We start from the raw sequence: 19,970 nt of genomic DNA, 5'->3' as shown, positions 1-19,970 counted from the left end.
AGCATGGAGATTCCTTAAGTAACTAAAAATAGAACTACCGTATGATCTAAGCAATCCCACTCCTAGGCATATACCCAGAGAAAACCATAATTCGAAAAGATACATGCACCACAATGTTCATTGCAGCACTATTTACAATAGCCAGGACATGGAAGCAACCTAAATGTCCATCAACAGAGGAATGGATAAAGAAGATGGGTACATATATACAATGGACTATTACTCAGCCATTAAAAAAGACAAAATAATGCCATCTGCAGCAACATGGATGGACCTAGAGATTGTCATACTGAGTGAAGTAAGCCAGACAAAGACAAATATCGTATGATATCACTTATATGTGGAATCTAAAAAGAGGGTACAAATGAACTTATTTACAAAACAGAAGTAGAGTCACAGATGTAGAAAACAAACTTATGGTTACCAGGGGGGTAAGGGGGGAGGGATAAATTGGGAGACTGGGATTGACATATACACACTACTATATATAAAATAGATAACTAATAAGGACCTACTGTATAGCACAGTGAACTCTACTCAACACTGTAATGGCCTATATGGGAAAAGAATCTTAAAAAAGAGGGGATATATGTATATGTATAACTGAATCACTTTGCCGTACACCTGAAACTCACACAACATTGTAAATCAACTTACTCCAATAAAAAGTTAAAAAAAGTAAGTTATATGTTTTGGAAGAGGAAAAGGAAAGGGGCTCAAGGAAGAGATAGTAAGGGATGATAAGATGCTGAGTAAGAGATATAAAATGTACTGACAGGACTCAGGAAATATGGATAATAACAAAACAATTATAGAAATAACAACTACATTTATAATGTAAACTATGGACTTTGGGTGATAATGATGGGTCAATGTAGGTTCATTGATTGTAACAAAGGTATCACTCTGGTGGGGGATGCTGAGTGTGGAGGAGGCTGTGGGTGTGTGTCTATTTCGGGGACTTCCCTGGTGGTCCAGTGGCTAAGACTCCGTGCTCCCCATGCAGGGAGCCTGGGTCTGATCCCTGGTCAGGGAACTAGATCCCACATGTATGCTGCAACTAAGAATTCACACGCCGCAACTGAAGATCCCACACACTGCAACAAAGATCCTGCATGCTGCAACTAAGACCCGGCACAGCCAAATAAATAAATAAATTTTAAAATAAATAAATAAATAAAAATTAAAAAGTCTATTTTTAAAAAACCAAGCATACAGAAAAATATAGATGTTAATAAACAACCCAGGTACCCCCAACCCAATTTTATCAGATGTTGACCTATTCACCATGATTTTTAAAAATGCTTCTTTAAATGAAGTATTTCAGATTGCTGGAAAGAAACTACCACATTTGAAAGGCAAAAAGTAGAATAGGTATTACTGCTATCAGAAGAAAGTAATATGGAGACAGGCTTGAAAAAATTGTCCAATATGAAATGGAAAAGGGGAAATAAATGAAACTAAATAGGAAAAAAGTAACAGCTATGAAAGGGAGACAAAAGAATACCGATAAGCTCCAGAAGAAAAGGGTAGAAAACCTAGAGGACAAAAAATATTCAATGATAAAATTAAAGGAAACTTGCTTGAAATTAAGGAAGCCACGAATCTGTGGATTGAATGTATACTAAATTCAAGGGAAAAAATGATTTAGAATAGTAAATAGTGAGACATATACAAGTAATGTTACTGAACCTCAATGAATACATAGAATCTTATGGGCATCCATAAAAAAAGCTAGAATAAATCAGGGAGACTTCAGACTTCTCCACAGCAACACTCAGCCATGGAAGATAGTAGGGTATATTCAGAGTTCTGGGGCAGAGAGTGTGATCCAATAATGTTATAGTCAGGCTAACTGTTGTCCAGATTAAAAAAAAAAGAAATATATTTTAAAACCTACAAAAACTCACAGAATATTGCACCCACAAACTCTTCTTGGGAAAAAAAAAAATCACCTGATGACAAAATCAAGCCAACCAAGAGATGAATTGAAATTAAAAAACCAAGGAATGAGGAAGCTGGTAAAATCCAATTACCATAAAAACAGTTTGATATACAGAGATTTAAATTAAAACAATGGGCAAAGCATCAGGCAAATGGAACGAAAGTGGAAAATTAGTCAGCAAAATTAATATCCTGTAAGGTTAAATTTTTAAAAACACATTGAAATGGCAAAGAGAATCAATTTTTAATGATAAAAGGTACAATTCAAATAACGAACTAACATTTGTGCAACAAGTAATATATATTCAACATGCATACATTAAAAGCCTGAAGGAACTACAATGAGAAATCAATAACATGTCCAAAAATTGGAGACTTTGACTTACTCTGCAGTAACACAGACCAAGTATACCAACTCCCCACCTCCCACCATCATCAAAATCTAAGTAAGGTTTTACTGAGGATTTAAATAACATAATTAAGATAATTGATTGAATAGATATATATTAAACTTTATACCCTGAAAACAGGTAATATTTCTTTTTCATGTATCCATAGAACTATAAGAAAGACTTTGTCTTTAGTTCTAAGATTTCATCAGCAATAAGATACACCAATGATTCAACAATAGCAGTAGAGGGCTTCTCTGGTGGCACAGTGGTTAAGAATGTGCCTGCCAACTCAAGGGACATGGGTTCAAGCCCTGGTCCTGGAAGATCCCACATGCTGCGGAGCAACTAAGCCCATGCACCACAACTACTGAGCCTGCGTGCCACAACGAGCCACAACTACTGAGCCTGCGTGCCACAACTACTGAAGCCCGCGCGCCTAGAGCCCGCGCTCCACAACAAGAGAAGCCGCCGCAATGAGAAGCCCCACACAACGCGACAAAGTGTAGTCCCCGCTCGCCGCAACTACAGAAAGCCCACGTGCAGCAACGAAAACCCAACGCAGCCAAAAAAAAATAGCTGTAGGGAAAAAACCTTAACAGTTGTCAATTTTCTTTTAGTAGACATGTTGAGGTATGTTACAATTTTAGAGTGATTTAAACAAAACACATTCATCAAATTTAAGATGTCATCAGATTGTAAAATCTAACATTATTTTATGTTCCACTAAGAAAGTAAAAACGCTGTCAATTATGTAACTGCAAGATACCATTAATTGTTGATAAGATGTCCCATTTCATAAACATTAAAATGTGTCTTAGAATCAATAAAAAGGGCAGTAAAATTAAAGTTTATATTAGAATTGAAGGAATAAGGCATAATCAAAGAAAACTTTAATAAATTCCCAGAGTAGAAATCATGCAGATTATAGCTGTTGACCCCAAATAATGAAACTTAACTTAATAACAAGCATAGAAACTAAAATAACTTATATAGAAATTTTAAAAATCTCAAGTAACTTTTGGGCCAAAGAAGATATCAAAGCCACAAATAGAGTCGATCTAAAGAAGAATAATTAAAAGAACTAAAGCAGTAATCAAAGAAAAATCCATACCCTTAAGCAGTTTCATTACTAAATAGGATAGATGAAAACAAATGAATTAAATAGTCAACTTAATAAGTTTTAAAAAACTGGCAAAACAACAAAGGAAAGCAGAAAGAAGAAACTCATAAGATAAAAAATACAGTAAAACCAAATGTAAAATAGATAGCTAGTGGGAAGCAGCCGCATAGCACAGGGAGATCAGCTCGGTGCTTTGTGACCACCTAGAGGGGTGGGATAGGGAGGGTGGGAGGGAGATGCAAGAGGGAGGGGATATGGGGATATATGTATACGTATAGCTGATTCACTTTGTTATACAGCAGAAACTAACACAACATTGTAAAGCAATTATACTCCAATAAAGATGTTAAAAAAAAAAAGATGTGGCACATATATACAATGGACTATTACTTAGCCATAAAAAGAAACGAAATTGAGTTACTTGTAGTGAGGTGGATGGACCTAAAGACTGTCATACAGAGTGAAGTAAGTCAGAAAGAGAAAAACAAATATCGTATGCTAACACATGTATATGGAATCTAAAAAAAAAAATGGTTCTTAAGAACCTAGGGGCAGGACAGGAATAAAGATGCAAGTGTAGAGAATGGACTTGAGGACACGGGGAGGGGGAAGGGTAAGCTGGGACAAAGTGAGAGAGTGGCATGGACATATATACACTACCAAATGTAAAATAGATGGCTAGTGGGAAGCAGCCACAGAGCACAGGGAGATCAGCTCGGTGCTTTGTGACCACCTAGAGAGGTGGGATAGGAAGGATGGGAGGGAGACGCAAGAGGGAGGGGATATGGGGATATCAGTATACATATAGCTGATTCACTTTGCTATAAAGCAGACACTAACACACCATTGTAAAGCAATTATACTCCAATGAAGATGTTAAAAAATATATATATAGTAAATTAGAAAAAATGACAGAATTCATAAATCAATTCAAAAGCAGTTGTTTCTTCAGAAAGGGGACAAAAAGCTAAATGGCCTAAATGAGAAAAAAGGATGACTATGAGAATGAATACAAAAATCTACAAATGAGATTAGGTTTATTATCATAGAAACAGAGGATCTTGATAGAACTAGAAGAAAATACTTTACACAACTCTGTTGATAAAATGGATAATTTTCCAGGCAGATAAAAAGTATTAAAAATGACTTAAGAAAAGATTTAAAAACCCCAAATGGACTCATAACCAAAGTTATTGTGTCAGTAAGGCCCATCCGAGAAAACAGAGACTGCCCTCGGTATTTTAACAGAGAGGTTTTAACATTGGAATTTAATTACACAGGTGGTGGAGGGCTGAAAGAACAAAAAGGCAAAATTGAGGAAGTGCAGAGATAATAGCTGTAAGAAGCAGCTGCCACTCATAAGGTTGGGGGAACAAGAAAGGAGAGGTTGGCATTACTCAAACCTAAGAGGTCAGACAAGAGGCTCCAAGAAGTTGCTGCTCAGACCTTTGTAGAGGGGTCCTGCCAGCTGCTGCTAGCGTCCCAGTGCTCAGAGGAGCAGCTCCACAGGGCTGGGATATGGAGCAGCTGAGAGAGATTTGTCTTAGGTAGGGTGATTAGAGAAGACCCTTGAGTCTAGATCGGAAAGACAAGAATGAGCCAGCCAAACACAAAGCCAGGGAGCTGAAGGTGAGAAATCGGAGATATGTTTAGGATTTTGTGACTAATTGGATGTGAAGGATGAAGAGTAGAAAGATGTCCAGGGTAACTTCCGAGTTTCTGGCATATATAACTAACTGGCTGGATAATGGTACCATTTCATGAGAAACGTGATACTTAAGGGAAGCAGGCTTGGCAGCGGTGAAAGTATGGTTTTGGACATGTTGAGTTTGAGATGCCTGGGAGGCATGACTGTGGAGAAATGGCGTGAATATATGGGTCAGAGGCTAAGAAGAGGGATCTCGGCTAGAGACATATCTTTTTTCAATTTATTTATTTTATTTATTTATTTCTGGCTGAGTTGGCTCTTCGTTGCTGCATGCGAGCTTTCTCTAGTTGTGGCGAGCGGGGGCTACCCTTCATTGTGGTGCGCGGGCCTCTCACTGCGGTGGCCTCTCTCTTTGAGAAGCACGGGCTCTAGAACGCAGGCTCAGTAGCTGCGGCGCACAGGCTCAGTTGCTCTGCGGCATGAGGGATCCTCCCCGACCAGGGCTCGAACCTGTGTCCCCTGCACTGGCAGGCGGATTCTTAACCACTGTGCCACCAGGGAAGCCCCGAGACACATATTTTTGAGTCAACCACATATGGATGACATTTGACACCATGGCAATGCCCAGGGCAAAAGAACAAGGGGAGAAGAGAACAGGGTCTAAGAGGGAGTCCTTATGAACTCCAACATTTAAAGACTGGGTAGAGAAGGATAAACTAGCAATGGAGACTAAGCAAGACAGAAAGGAGGAAAACATACAAGCTGAGGAAAGAGCACAGTCCAATGAGGATGTGGTCGGCAGTGTCAAGTGCTGACAACATCAAGTATCAGGAGAACTGAAAACTTGCTTTGCACCATATAGACAGTGACTAGTAGCACCAGCAAAAGCAATTTCTGTGGAGTGATGGCTCTGGAAGCCAGAGTGGAGTGGGTTGAGGAGTGAAAAGGAGGTGACAGAGATGCTTAGGCAACTCTGGGGAAGGTAGCCCGTGAAGGGAACAAGAAAGATGGTGTGGCTGTTGGTGCTGGAGTTTTTATAGTCAAAACCTTTTTGATCCATTGCACTCTTATGAAAACTAGAATTTGGGGCAGCACTTAAAAAACACTGTGATTCAACGCTGATATCTGACCACCAATGCAGTGTCTCTGCTTGATGTATAATATGTATCTTGAAATTAACATGTTTAAAATTGGATTCTTTTTTTTTTTTTTTTTTTTTTTTTTTGCGGTACGTGGGCCTCTCACTGTTGTGGCCTCTCCCGTTGCGGAGCACAGGCTCCGGACGCGCAGGCTCAGCGGCCATGGCTAACGGGCCCAGCCACTCCGCGGCATGTGGGATGTGGGATCTTCCCGGACCGGGGCACGAACCCGTGTCCCCTGCATCGGCAGGCGGACTCTCAACCACTGCGCCACCAGGGAAGCCCCTAAAATTGGATTCTTGATCCTCTCATTCAAACATGCTCTGCCAGGACTCTTTCCCATTTCAGTGTTAGCTCTTTTTGGTTGCTTGGATCAAAAACTTGTCTTCCTTGATTATCTTTTTTTCTGACACCTAAATGCAATCCATCAGCAGATTTTACGGGCTCACCTTTTTAAATATACCTAGAACACAACCACATCTCACCACTGCCATCTTTGTCTAAGCCACTTTCATCTCTCTCCTGGATGATTTCAGTGGTCTTCTAACTGCCCATCTAGCTTCCACCCTTGCTCCTCTGGGGACTATTCTCAACCCAGAGAATACTACAGGGATCTTTTCATATGTAAATCAAAGCATGTCATGCTTTTGCTCAAAACACTCCAATGACACCTCTTCCTCCACTAAGAGCTAGAGTCTTTAAAACAGCTTACAAATCCCTCTGTGATCTGATCCCATTGCCTTTCGGATCTCATCACCTAACACTCTCCCCTTTACTCTACCTGCTACTGCTACACTGGCCTCTGTCATTCCGTGAATATTTCAAGCATGCCTCTGCCTCAAGGCCTTTGCACTGGCTGTTTCCCCGTTTGCCCTGCTTTCCAACCCCAGCTATCTGCATGGCTAACTTCCTCTCCTCCTTTCATTTATGATTTCTCTTTAAATTCTTTGTTCTTCAAATACTACCTTTCTTGGCTAAATAAGTTTGAGAGATTTAAACCATGAATGTTGTAAATGTTCACGTTATGTATGATGAGGAATTTGTGAACTGTTTTAAGAATGTGTGCTGAGGGCTTCCGTGGTGGCACAGTGGTTAAGAATCCGCCTGCCAATGCAGGGGACATGGGTTCGAGCCCTGGCCCGGGAAGATCCCACATGCCGCAGAGCAACTAAGCCCATGCGCCACAACTACTGAAGCCCACGTCCCTAGAGCCCGTGCTCTGCAACAAGAGAAGCCACGACAATGAGAAGTCCGCGTACTGCAAAGAAGAGTAGCCCCCGCTTGCCACAACTAGAGAGAGCACATGCACAGCAACAAAGACCCAACGCAGCCAAAAATAAAAACAAATAAATAAATAACTTTCTTTTTAAAAAAAAGCAAAAAAAAGAATGTGTGCTGAGAGAAAGCATAGTGACAGAACTGACAAGAAAGGAAGGAAGGAAGGAAGGAAGGAAGGAAGAAAGGAAGGAAAGAAAAGAAAGAAAAGAAAAGAAAGAAGGAAAGAAAAAGAAAGAAAGGGGGGGGAGAAAAGAAAGAAAAAGACATCATATATCCCCAAAACTTGCAAGCGGAAGAGGTCCAAGGCCCCAAACAATGCTTCACATTACAAAAGATAGATGAGCTACAAGAAAATACAGGCATTTCTTGTCATTCACAATTCTCATATACAGCCTCATGATACAGACCAATACAATATACAGTGAAAATATATCATAGCCAGGTGACATATTAACAGCCTACCATATGCTTGATATTCTATAAGGTGCATACTTCATCTTTAATGCTTCCATTAACTCTGCAAGGTGAGGAAAGTGAGGCTTACAGAGGGTATGTGTCTCCTCTGAGCCCACAGGCTAGGAAGTGGCAGAGGAGTGAGTTACACCTGGGGGTTGTGGGGTGGGAGATGGAGATGGGTCTGACTCCAGAAGCTTTGCTCTTTCCATTACACTACGTGATCTGACACCTCCACCCTCTCAAGTAGATAGAATGTTTGTTAGAGAAAACTTATTTCTACCTAATTTTGGTATTAAAACACAAATTTACTTGGATGTTTCTATGGCCTTAATAAGAATGCAGTCATAATTTTGGAATTAGTCACTTACTTTGCAATGTGTGGTGGGTTTAATTTTTTCTGTGGTTGACTTATTGATATTATACCATCATATACAGTATCTTGTAGGTGAACTTGGCCTCCTTGCACACCTCATTGTTTGGAATGGATCATAGAAGGATTCCAAAATAGTTCGAGACTTGGGAGTACATCATACTCCTATTAAGCATTCCTCCCATTTCAATTTCTGGCCCTGTGGTGGGGAGAGAAAGAGGAGGGGGGTAGGAGCAGGGAGGGAGGGGAGGGGAGAGGAGACTGTTTCTGTCTGGAAGATAGGTTAAGAATTGTGTTCTAGAAGGAAGGCAAATTAATACCTTATGCTTGAATAAATAAAAAATAGAATTTTGAGTAAACATGACATTAGATAGTAATAACCCAAGCACTCTATTTTCCAGCTTTGGAGGAATTACACAAATGGTACAAAGAAATGCAAAGTACTTGAACCAACTGGTTGAATGCACAGAGGTCTGGTCCCTAGAATAGGTCAAGAGTGACATTTATAAACGCAGCTGAAATGGTCATTCTTAGCGGCATCAGTTTGCTTCAATCTGGAGCTAACGAAGCTGAACATGGTGTCTGAAACTAAATGAAAAAACAGGAGGGAATGAACAAACCCTAAACCCACATTAGAATTTCTTAATTTAATACTTCATAGATTCCTAAGAATCTTCAATTTGTAATATTCTGGATTCTGAATCCAAAGCCCCAGTGATTTAGATAATATGCTAGTGAAGGAGACTAAATGAGAGAGAGAAGTTTTCATACACAGTAACGTTGTTCATTTTTTCTCTTATAGACTTTTTGTTAAGTAAATAAAGATTGTTCTTTCTAAAACCAAAATCTAATTACTATGTGAATCACCTCAGCATTTCCACTTATAGTTTTTTTTTTTTAATTTATTTTATTTATTTATTTATTTTTGGCTGCGTTGGGTCTTCATTGCTGTGTGTGGGCATTCTGTAGTTGCTGTGCGCGGGCTTCTCATTGCGGTGGCTTCTCTTGTTGCAGAGCATGGGCTCTAGGCGCACGGGCTTCAGTAGACATGGCGCACAGGCTTCAGTAGCCATGGCACACGGGCTCAGTAGTTGTGGCTCACAGGCTCTAGAGTGTAGGCTCAGTAGTTGTGGTGCACGGGCTTAGTTGCTCTGCGGCATGTGGGATCTTCCCCCACCAGGGATGGAACCTGTGTGCCCTGCATTGGCAGGCGGATTCTTAACCACTGCGCCACCAGGGAAGTCTCTCATCTATAGTTTAAATCAGGATTGTAATGATATTTGAGCCCCTCCAATAGAAACCAAGTAAGTCGTTTCTAAAGATACTGTGTAGCCCCAAATAAACATTTTTGATAAATATTGCTGACTGAATGCTGTGCCACAAACACTTTCTACTTCCAGCCAAGCAATCACCCATTTGGCACAAAATGAAATTACACGAGACGTTCTGTGTCTTAAAGATGGAAAACGTTTCCCTGTCTAATATTCTTCCAGGAACAAAACGACAATTATAACCATGATAATTATGACAAAGTCGCTTATTAATGGTGTACACATGAATTTGTTTCCAAATTTCTACTAACTGTAAAACAAAGAGAAATATCGTATGATATCGCTTATATGCAGAATCTAAAAAGAAATGATACAAATGAACGTATTTACAAGACAGAAACGGTCTCACAGACTTAGAGAATGATCTTATGGTTACGGTGGATGGGGGGGAGGGTGGAGGGAGGGGATAGTTAGGGAGCTTGGGATTGACATGTACACACTGCTATATTTAAAAAGGATAACCAACAAGGACCTACTGTATTTTACAGGGAACTCTGCTCAATGTTATGTGGCAGCCTGGATGGGAGGGGAGTCTGGGGGAGAATGGATACATGTGTATGTATGGCTGAGTCGCTATGCTGTGCACTTGAAACTATCACAACATTGTTAATCGGCTATACTCCAATATAAAATAAAAAGTCAAAAAAATAATAAAGAGGCTTTTTAAAAATAAGATTGGGACAAAATGCTAACCACAACATATTCAGACATGCCAGAACCTGAAAGCTTAAGGCTGGAGGCCAGCAGACTCACTACTGCCATGTTCCCAGGTTTTAGCATCTTCCTATCTTCTCCCAACTAAATCTTCATGAGGGTGTTTCCTATAATGACGATTACATTGAGATTAAATACCACCCCCTACAATTTTAACTTGGAATATTATGATGCGATTTCTGCATTTTTGTATCACGTGACAGTGGCTCCTCCATGGCAGATGACAAAAATGCCTTTCTCCCCGATTCCATAAAAGAAAAACTGGCCATTAACCTGGGACTCTAGCAAGGCATTTAGCAAGGCCTCTCATAATATTCTGTGATCAAGAAGAAAAATATAGGCTAGATGATTATACAATTAACATGATTCATAGCTGGCTGAAACAACATACGCCAAAAGGTGCTAATTAATTAATTAATAAAAGATGCTAATTAATGGGCTGATATCAAGCTGAAGAAGCTTTCCAAATGTTCCAAAGTACTTTGCCCTTTGCCCAGCCAGTGCTGCCTGTAAATTATCAATAACTTGGATGAATATGTAGGATAGTTATCAAATGTATGCGTAAGACTCAAACACATTAGAGCACCGAGTTAGGACCTAAAATAATGAAGTAATGGGCTAAATCTAATGAGATAAAGTTTAAGTAAGATAAATTAAAAGTTCTGTACTTTGGTCCAAAAAGATCTGCCCTGCTCAAGAAATGGAATACAGAGAACTGGACAACTACATGTAAAAGAATGAAATTAGAACATTCTCTAACACCATATACAAAAACTCAAAAGGGGTTAAAGACCTAAAAGTAAGACCAGATACTACAAAACTCCTAGAGGAAAACATAGGCAGAACACTCTGACATAAATTGCAGCAATATCTTTTTGGATCCGTCTTCTAGAGTAATGGAAATAAAAACAAAAATAAACAAATGGGACCTAATTAAACTTAAAAGCTTTTGCACAGCAAAGGAAACGATAAACAAAGCGAAAAGACAACCTATACGATGGGAGATAATATTTGCAAACAATGTGACCGACAAGGGATTAATTTCCAAAATATACAAACAACTCATATAGCTCAATATCAAAAAAACAAACAACCCAATCAAAAAATGGGCAGAAGATCTAAACAGACATTTCTCCAAAGAAGACATACAGATGGCTAACAGGCACATGAAAAAATGCTCAACATCGCTAATTATTAGAGAAATGCAAATCAAAACTACAATGAGGTATCAGCTCACACTGGTCAGAATGGCCATCAACAAAAAGTCTACAAATAATAAATGCTGGAGAGGATGTGGAAAACAGAAACCCTCCTACACTGTTGGTGGGAATGTAAACTGGTACAGCCACTATGGAGAACAGTATGGAGGTTCCTTAAAAAACTAAAAATAGAATTACCATATGATCCAGCAATCCCACTCCTGGGCATATAAGCATAGGAAACCATAATTTGAAAAGATACATGCACCCCAATGTTCATTGCAGCTCTATTGACAATAGCCAGGTCATGGAAGCAACCTAAACATCCGTTGGCAGATGAATGGTAAAGACGATGTGGTACATATATACGATGGAATATTACTCAGCCATTAAAAAAGAATGAAATAATGCCATTTGCAGCAACATGGATGGACCCAGAGATTATCATACTAAGTGAAGTTAGCCAGAGAAAGACAAATATCTTATGATATCGCTTATATGTGGAATCTAAAAAACAAATGATACAAATGAACTTATCTACAAAACAGAAATAGACCCACAGACATAGAAAACAAATTTATGGTTACCAAAGGGGAAAGGGGGGAGGAGGGATAAATTAGAAGTTTGGAGTTAACAGATACACACTACTATATATAAAACAGATAACCAACAAGGACCTACTGTATAGCACAGGGAACTCTACTCAATATTTTGTAATAACCTATAAGGGAAAAGAACCTGAAAAGGAACATATATACACGTATAACTGAATCACTTTGCCGTACACCTGAAACTAACACAACATTGTAAATCAACTATACTGCAATTAAAAAAAAAAAAAAAGAACGGGATACATAGAATTTTGTTAACCAGCTGCATATGGATGTAGCAGTTAAAAGAAGTCCATTTAAATAGTAGGCAGCATTGTAAGAAATAGATATTTATTGGGTAGTAGAAGGAACATTGGTTCCGGCATCAGCAAACTAGGTCAAATCCCAGTTCTGCTACTTTGGCTACTTAAACTCTGTGATCCTTACTTCCTTCTCAGGGTTGTTGTGAAGTTAAAATGTGTTAACATGTTTAAGTTCCAAGCACTTGTGTGCAATCGATATGTTCTAGAAAAGTTACCATTTACAGTAAAATAGGTGGCCACGCCACTCCATTCTGTCCTAGAAAAAATGGTGCTTGAATGAATTCCAGGTGCCACACTTACAAGCAAAGTGGAGCTACTTCCGGAGACAGTGAGCAGGATGGAGGAGCAACTCCAGAGAGACCACGAAAAACTGCTGCAGGAACTTGGAATAGCTGGCTTGAAAAATAGTGGATTGGAGACCCTATCTATTGCTATCTGACGGTGTGCTGCATGGCCTCCCAGAGGGCTCCAAGATGGGAGAACTAACCTAGAAGATGGAAATTACAAGAATGTGGGCCAGGGTGACCACTTGGTGGGGATGTTGTGAGCAATTTCAGCACAAGTGGATGGCTGGACTACATGGCCTTTAACGAGACAGTCTGATTGTCATATTTCTATGACACTTAGCATGAAGTGGTTCCTTCTAATTTCTACCTCAAAGTAATGCAGAGTCTCCACTATCTTGAGTTGGGCTGGTTTCTAGCTTTTCAAGGATACCACCCTCCCACCAGCTCTTATTTCTAAATCTCTTATTTCTCCAATGTGCCTTCTTTGACCAGTTTACTGTTGTTCTGTATTTTGTTTAGGAATTTCTGGTTACTTTAAATGCCATCTTTCCCGGAACTATCCAAAGGACACAGAAGGGGTCATTTGTGAACGCTTTTTGGGAGATGGACCAGCAAAACGTGATGTTATGGTTGCTGAAGTAAGAAGGTAAATGTGGGAATTAATCTGAACTGAGCTCCAGAGTTGGAGCTGTGGACCAAGAAGTGGGGTGGGTGCCAGACACCAGACAAAGCTTTTACTGAGAATTTAGCGTATTGGAGAGGAAGCAGAGACCAGAGGCCTGGAGCCTGCTGGCCTGCAAAAAGTACTCAAAAGTTGTTTGCTCACCAGACGACTTCTGTTTTCCAGAGGCAAAATGAGGCCTGGGCAGGTTGCTCAGCATCTCCAGCCTGTTCCGGATTGTAACTGGGAAAGCGCCTAGGGCAACCGCAGAGGCTCTTCGCCTCCGGCCGGGCCAGACCCGCCCGCTCCCCTCCCAGGTGACCCCAAGGAACCAATTTTTTTTTTCCAGGCGCAAGTGGAGGGGAAAATTGGCGGCGCTCCGGTTGCCAGAGACGCCGCCGCCACTTCGGCTCTGCTGGGGTGAAAGAGGACGCTGGGGGGAGGGGGCCGTGGCTCCTGACTGGCTGGGGCACGAAGGCTTATTTGCATAATATTCCTTGATTGGCTGAAGCCGGAGGGGCGGTGGTGGGGTGATTCCAAGGGCCTGGAGCTCTGGCTCCGGACCTTTCCGTTCAGGAGTTACCCGGGTGGGCGTGAGTTGTTCTTCCGGCCCTGCGGGAGCCGAGAAGGCCCGGTTTGGGAAGTTTTGCAAGCAGGTGCATGAGCCATCTTTTTCTTATAGTGTTTAAGAAATGTGAAAGAACAGGAGTCAAGAAGCTGGGGGATGGAGAGTGACCTCGACACCAGAAGAAGGAAGGAAACAGACCGGGGAGGAGTGGAGGCCAAAAAGAAGGCATTAGGGGCTTTCTCCCAAGCTGGGCTTTTTTTGCTGGGATCCCTTTGCTAGATCACTTGAATTTCCGTTTTCTGCGAGTCATTATCACACTTTGCTGAAACTGGGAAGAAAAGAGGCAGGATCCCGGCATTTTGTAACTCAGATTTGAATACCAAGTTTTCATCAGAGGTATACGGACTTAAAATATCCAGAGGGTCTGTCATGGGAGACAAAATACGTTTTAATTTATAGAGAATCAGTTGTTGGAAACTGGATGTGTGTGTGGTTTTTTCCGAGATTACTTCTTGCAATGTTTTTTGTATGTCATTGCACATAGGGCTTAAAATCAAGCTGGACTATTTTGTACTTGCCGGTTGCTGAAGCAATGGGGGGAGGGTCTGTGGATCATCATAGACCATTTCCACATTTTAAGGTTTCTGACTCTTCACATAAACACCTTTAGACTATGATAAGATCCTACATAAAGTACAATTTCATCCTTGTAAAGTACTTTGTATTTACATAATAATTTGTACATCTATTATCTTATTCACCACAAATCTGGCACAGCCCATGGGATAAGCTCCATTTTATTGATAAGGAAACTGGGGCTGGAAAAGTTTGCAAGTCTCCACGTGTGTAAAGAGGGGGGTGAGATTATTTTAATGCTTGAAATTTATATAATGCTTTTTTGGCTCTATATTTTCCTTTCCATTGATTCTCCCAAAGCCCCTGATAGGTTGAGCAGGTAACATGATTCCAGTTTTTCTAGATAAGAAAACAAGGGCTATGACCTAGCAGAGCTAATAAGCCCTGGGAAGGGGGCTCCCCAGGCTGAGCTCTGTCTCCATAAGTCACTGACTCCTGTCCAGCCCTTGTCACACCAAGTCACAGTTTCATTCAAAAGACAATTAGGAAGATGGTTTGCTGTAGGAAAAAATTAAATATATATTATTAAGGTGAAAGAAACAGGGAAAAAATAAACCTCTTATTATGTGCTTCTCCCTTTTGGCACTTTTTGTCCCGTGAAAAAACAGTGTACTGAAAACACCCCTGAAAGGTTTTGGAGAAAAGAGATTCAAAATTAGAAACTTGAGTCTTCTTGAATTATCTGTAGGACTGTTGGAGAAGGCTGGTGTGTGAAGGACAGACATGGCATGGGGATTGAGACGGTGAAACAAAAATGAAAACAGGCTGTGGTTTGGAATCTCAAAGTGAAATTGAAGGTGCAAGGCTCTTAAAAGTTAAATCCAGCGATTTGGTACCTACTTTAGGGCCTATTAAATGACCTTGCGTTTTAAGAACTATTTTTGGAAAGGTACATTTCAAACTCCCCTCCAAAGAAAAATATTGGACACCTCCCCCCTTTTCTGTTAAATGATTAAAGACACCCAACACCGGACCTACCTACTGGCACTCTGTCCTGGCCCTTTGGCAGCCAAAAGGCCACAGGGCCTGGGGCCTGGGATCTCTGAGTAGCGGGACTTGGACAAAAGTCAGGAATTTGGCTGCTTCACCGCATTGTCACATCTGATCTCTTGGAAAAATGTGCAGATCCGATTGTGGGTCGCTCTTCATCCCTGGCAAAGTCTGTTACAGGAAATATTGGGGAAGACATCGCCAGCAGGGAGACAAAAGCCTCTGAGGTCCCCCTCCCCCAGCAGCTGGCCAAGGCCAGGGCCACGGCGGGAGCACCACGCGTCCACGTGCACCCGGCATGCCCAGTCACCCTTCTTACGTAAGAGTCTTGGGATGGAGTTGCTGCTACTGCGGGTCCCTCTTCCCCGACGGCTATTAATAAACCGGATCGGTAGTTTCCGGGCCACTGCCAGCATAGATGCGGGGTTGGGGGCCTCACTTTACAACCTGGGCGCCAGCACTTCGGTCATCCCACCCTGGGAGCGTGAGCAAGGCGCACCCATCCCCCCGCACTCCAGCCCGCCCTCTTGCGGGACCGGACGCCGGCACCTTCTTTACCCGCACTGTGCCTGGCCCTCCCCCCAAGCTGGCCTGCTCTGCGCTCGGCGATGGCTGGGTGCGGCTGTTCTGTCCCTCCTCTGCCCTGCCCTGCCCTGCTACTGCGCCCTCCCTCCGCCCGGGTATCAGGCGAGAGGCGGGGCTGGCCCGGCGCGCCCCGCCCCCGCTGTAGAAAGGGCCTGGAGTGTTACTCGCGGTCATCCCCAGCTCGGGCCTTTTATCTCCGCGCTACCGGGGAGGCGGGAGGAGGAGACACGGCGAGTGGCCCTGAGCGCCGGCGACACCTTTCCGGGGCTCTATAAATTGAGCACCTGGGATGGGTAGGGGGCCGACGCCACCACCACCGCCCGCAGTCACAGTTCGGCCACTGACCGCAGCAGCGTCCGCAGGCAGCAGCATCCAGCAGCGGGAACACTGAGCTACCCAGCAGCAGGGGATCTCGAGGCGCCGGAGGAAGTGCGTGCCCCCGCCCCACCTCTGCCCCGTCAGCGTGGGTGCTTGGACTCAGGCTTTGCGGAGGGAGACGGGAGTGGGGAGCACCCCTTCCTTTTCTCCGCGGCCCTGGGCGGGGGGCGAGGAGGTGGGACTCCTGCTGGGAGTCACCCGGGAGCCGTCCCAGACAAGCTGTAACCAGGGAGGGAGGTGCGCGCGGGTGGGGGCGCCGGGCACCCTAGCCGCGTGAATAATCTGCTCTTTCGTCCCCGTCTCCCAACCAGGCCAGGGCTCGACCCAGAGACCACGCGCCGATATCGCGAGCTTCCGGACGCCAGAGCCAGGAGAAGTCGTGCTTCCCGCAGGGCCGGGCTTCGATCTAGACGAGAGTTGGAGAGGGCGGAGGAAGCCGGGAATCCCGCCGCACCGGCTGTAGCCAGGCCCCCGGCGCGGGCCTCAGAGAGCGCGTGAAAGGCGTACAGCCCCTCGCCCCGGCCGGCCATCCCGTGCCCCTGCGTCCCTGTGCTTCGGCGCCCGCGCGGCCACCATGATGCAGGTTTGCGACACCTACAACCAGAAGCACTCGCTCTTTAACGCCATGAATCGCTTCATCGGCGCCGTGAACAACATGGACCAGACGGTGATGGTGCCCAGCCTGCTGCGCGACGTGCCACTGGCCGAGCCCGGGCTGGACAACGGCGTCGGCGTGGAGGTAGGCGGCAGTGGCGGCTGCCTGGAGGAGCGCAAGCCCCCGGCCCCCGGCGCGGGCGGCGGCAACGGCAGCTTTTTCGCGCCCTCCCGGGACATGTACAGCCACTACGTGCTGCTCAAGTCCATCCGCAACGACATCGAGTGGGGGGTCCTGCAGCAGCCGCCACCGGCGGCGGGGAGCGAGGAGGGGAGCGCCTGGAAGTCCAAGGACATCCTGGTGGACCTGAGCCACCTGGAGGGCGCGGACGCCGGCGAGGAGGACCTGGAACAGCAGTTCCACTACCACCTGCGCGGGCTGCACACTGTGCTCTCCAAACTCACGCGCAAAGCCAACATCCTCACTAATAGATACAAGCAGGAGATCGGCTTTAGCAATTGGGGGCACTGAGGCGGGTTGCCCGCGGCTGCCCAGCACCCTTCCCGGCCCCATCTCTCACCCTCTCTTTCCTCAAAGCTATTTTCTTTCTGGCTCTAGGGCACGATGGGCAAACTGCAAAGTTGGGGGGCTGCGTACGTGCAGGGGACGCGGCAGGGCTGCATGGAGGAGGGGGCTTCTTTGGGGAGAGGAGAGGAAAGCGGTGGCAGAAGAGGTGGGGTAGTGCTCAAGGATTTCCCTCTCTCCCGCGGGGGTGGGGAGGAGGAATGAGGGGGCTGTGTTCTACTTTGGTGGGAATAGGACTGAGTTGACGCCCTGCATTCAGTCTGTGCTTTTCCTGGAGTTTCTTTTCTGTTCTTTCCGGAGGAGAAGGGCCGAGAAAGAGCCATTCCAGGGCGCGGCGCTGGGTTGCCACATTTGGGAGCGCCGCCTGGAGTTGGGCGCTAGGGAAGGCGGGGCGGGCGCACAGCCTCCCGCCGCCCTGCCGTTGGGCTGGTGGAGGCCGCAGCGCTGCTAGGGTTGCATCAGTTTTCCTGTTTGCACTATTTCTTTTTGTAACCGTGGCCCCGTCTTAAGTATTTCCAATCTCCTCGCTCTGAAACTTCGGCGATTCCATTGTGGTAAGCGCACAAACAGCACTGTCTGTCGGTAACCGGTACTTACTTTATTAATGATTTTCTGTTACACTGTAGGGTTGTCCTGTGGTACCCCTATCCCATCCTTTTCACGCCACCCCCTCAAAGTGTGTAAGCTGGCACTGTGCCAGCTCGTACGAAGCGTGCCCCTCAGTGAAAGTAATGTTATTATGAGAAAGCGGACTTACCCGAAATGGAACCAACTGACATTCTATCCGTGTTGTACATAGAATGATGAAGGGTTCCACTGTTGTTATGTGTCTTAAATTTATTTAAAACTTTTTTAATCCAGATGTAGACTATATTCTAAAAAATAAAAAAAAGCAAATGTGTTAACGAAATTTGACAAAAGTTTGTTGCTTTCTAATCCACCAATGGATGGCTTAGTAGTTAAATAAAATACAGTTAATTGATTTTTTTTTTTTAGCAAAAACCAATTTTATTTTTCTCTGGTATTTCAAAGTGGTAGATAATCATCTCCGTAAGTGTTCAGTTTTGTTTGGGAAGAAGCTACCAAGCTTTTTATTTCTAATTCAGTACCAAGGTAAGCACATAACATCTCAACAAAAAGTTCATAAATATTCAAAGAATTTGGGAAGGTACATATATTACAGTTTTCAACCAACTTGACTAGCTTATTGGAGTGCTTAGTGAACATTTTGAATCTTTTAAGGGGCTCAAGCACGACCTATGCATTTTGAGGCCTAGAAACTTATTTTAAAGGCAGAAATTTCACTTGGCTACTGAGAAGTAAAGAGTCGGAAGAAAAACACCAGCTAACACTAGTGCACGCATCTTGCAGGTCTTTATTTACAAGTCTTTTGCGTTAATCTTAGGAGAGACTTAAATGTGTTATAACATGTGCTGTGGCCTCTTTGACTAGTTCCCAGTGAAGTGCTAAGCTTTGTTAAGCAGTGTCCAGCAATGCTTCCAGTTTTCCAGGGAGCCAGTCTGCCGCTGTGGACAGCAGATCTGAGCATGGCTGCAGTAGGGCCCTTTGGAACACTTCCTTAGATGCCATTATGATGCTTTCCTGGGAGGGTGGGACAGGTGAAACGCAATCCTCTGTATTTCTCTATTTCGTGATTCGTTTAGGGGGGATAAGTGTTGGATCGACTTCAGTTTTCGATCTTGAAGTCATGAGACATTCTCTAAGCTCATAGAGCTTGAATTTAAAATACATATAACTTTGCAGTTTAAAAAAAAAAGGCAAAAAGTTTTTTTGTGCTGTGGGCAGCTCAAACCTATTATCAGCTTTTAGCAGCAGTGAAAAAATGGGGAAGTGTTAAGGCTGGTGCCTGTGCTCCCGGAGAAAGTTAATAGTTAATATATAAAGATAAGCTAGGCAGCGCCAGAAGTAAGGTGTATGGCCTCTTGCCCTGTATCCCCTTGAAAATCCCAAAGTGCAAGCAAAAAATACAAAGGAAGGAAACTACAGAAGCCACATGGTAGAAACGCCAAGACTTGGAGCCAGAAAGTTGTGTGTTCAAGTCCTCTTGTTATTACATATTAACTGAGAATTTAACTCCAAGCTTGTTGCCACATTTGAAATTAGGCATAATAATAACTACAAGGCTTACTTTGTGGAGATGCAGTGAGTGAAAGGAGATGG

The 19,970-nt window shown here is 43.6% G+C and overlaps 1 protein-coding gene across 2 annotated transcripts; it reads left to right on the top strand.

Annotated features, from left to right (window-relative positions):
* Positions 1–16,314: 16,314 nt before the first annotated feature.
* On the top strand, positions 16,315–18,699 carry MID1IP1 (MID1 interacting protein 1). 2 transcript variants are annotated; one of them, XM_030834913.3, is made up of 2 exons: positions 16,315–16,660; positions 16,921–18,699. In XM_030834913.3, exon 2 carries the CDS (start codon positions 17,184–17,186, stop codon positions 17,733–17,735), a length of 552 nt encoding a protein of 183 aa, XP_030690773.1. In that variant the 5' UTR covers positions 16,315–16,660; positions 16,921–17,183; the 3' UTR covers positions 17,736–18,699. The 2 variants fall into 2 exon arrangements, with proteins under 2 accessions (XP_030690773.1, XP_060148898.1); XM_060292915.2 differs by lacking the exon at positions 16,315–16,660 and adding an exon at positions 16,705–16,784.
* Positions 18,700–19,970: the final 1,271 nt, after the last annotated feature.

This window comes from Globicephala melas, chromosome X (genome assembly GCF_963455315.2).
Source record: "Globicephala melas chromosome X, mGloMel1.2, whole genome shotgun sequence".
NCBI lineage: Eukaryota > Metazoa > Chordata > Mammalia > Artiodactyla > Delphinidae > Globicephala > Globicephala melas.
The sequence above is the reverse complement of the archived record's forward strand: the minus strand, read 5'-3'. Positions and strand labels throughout refer to the sequence as shown.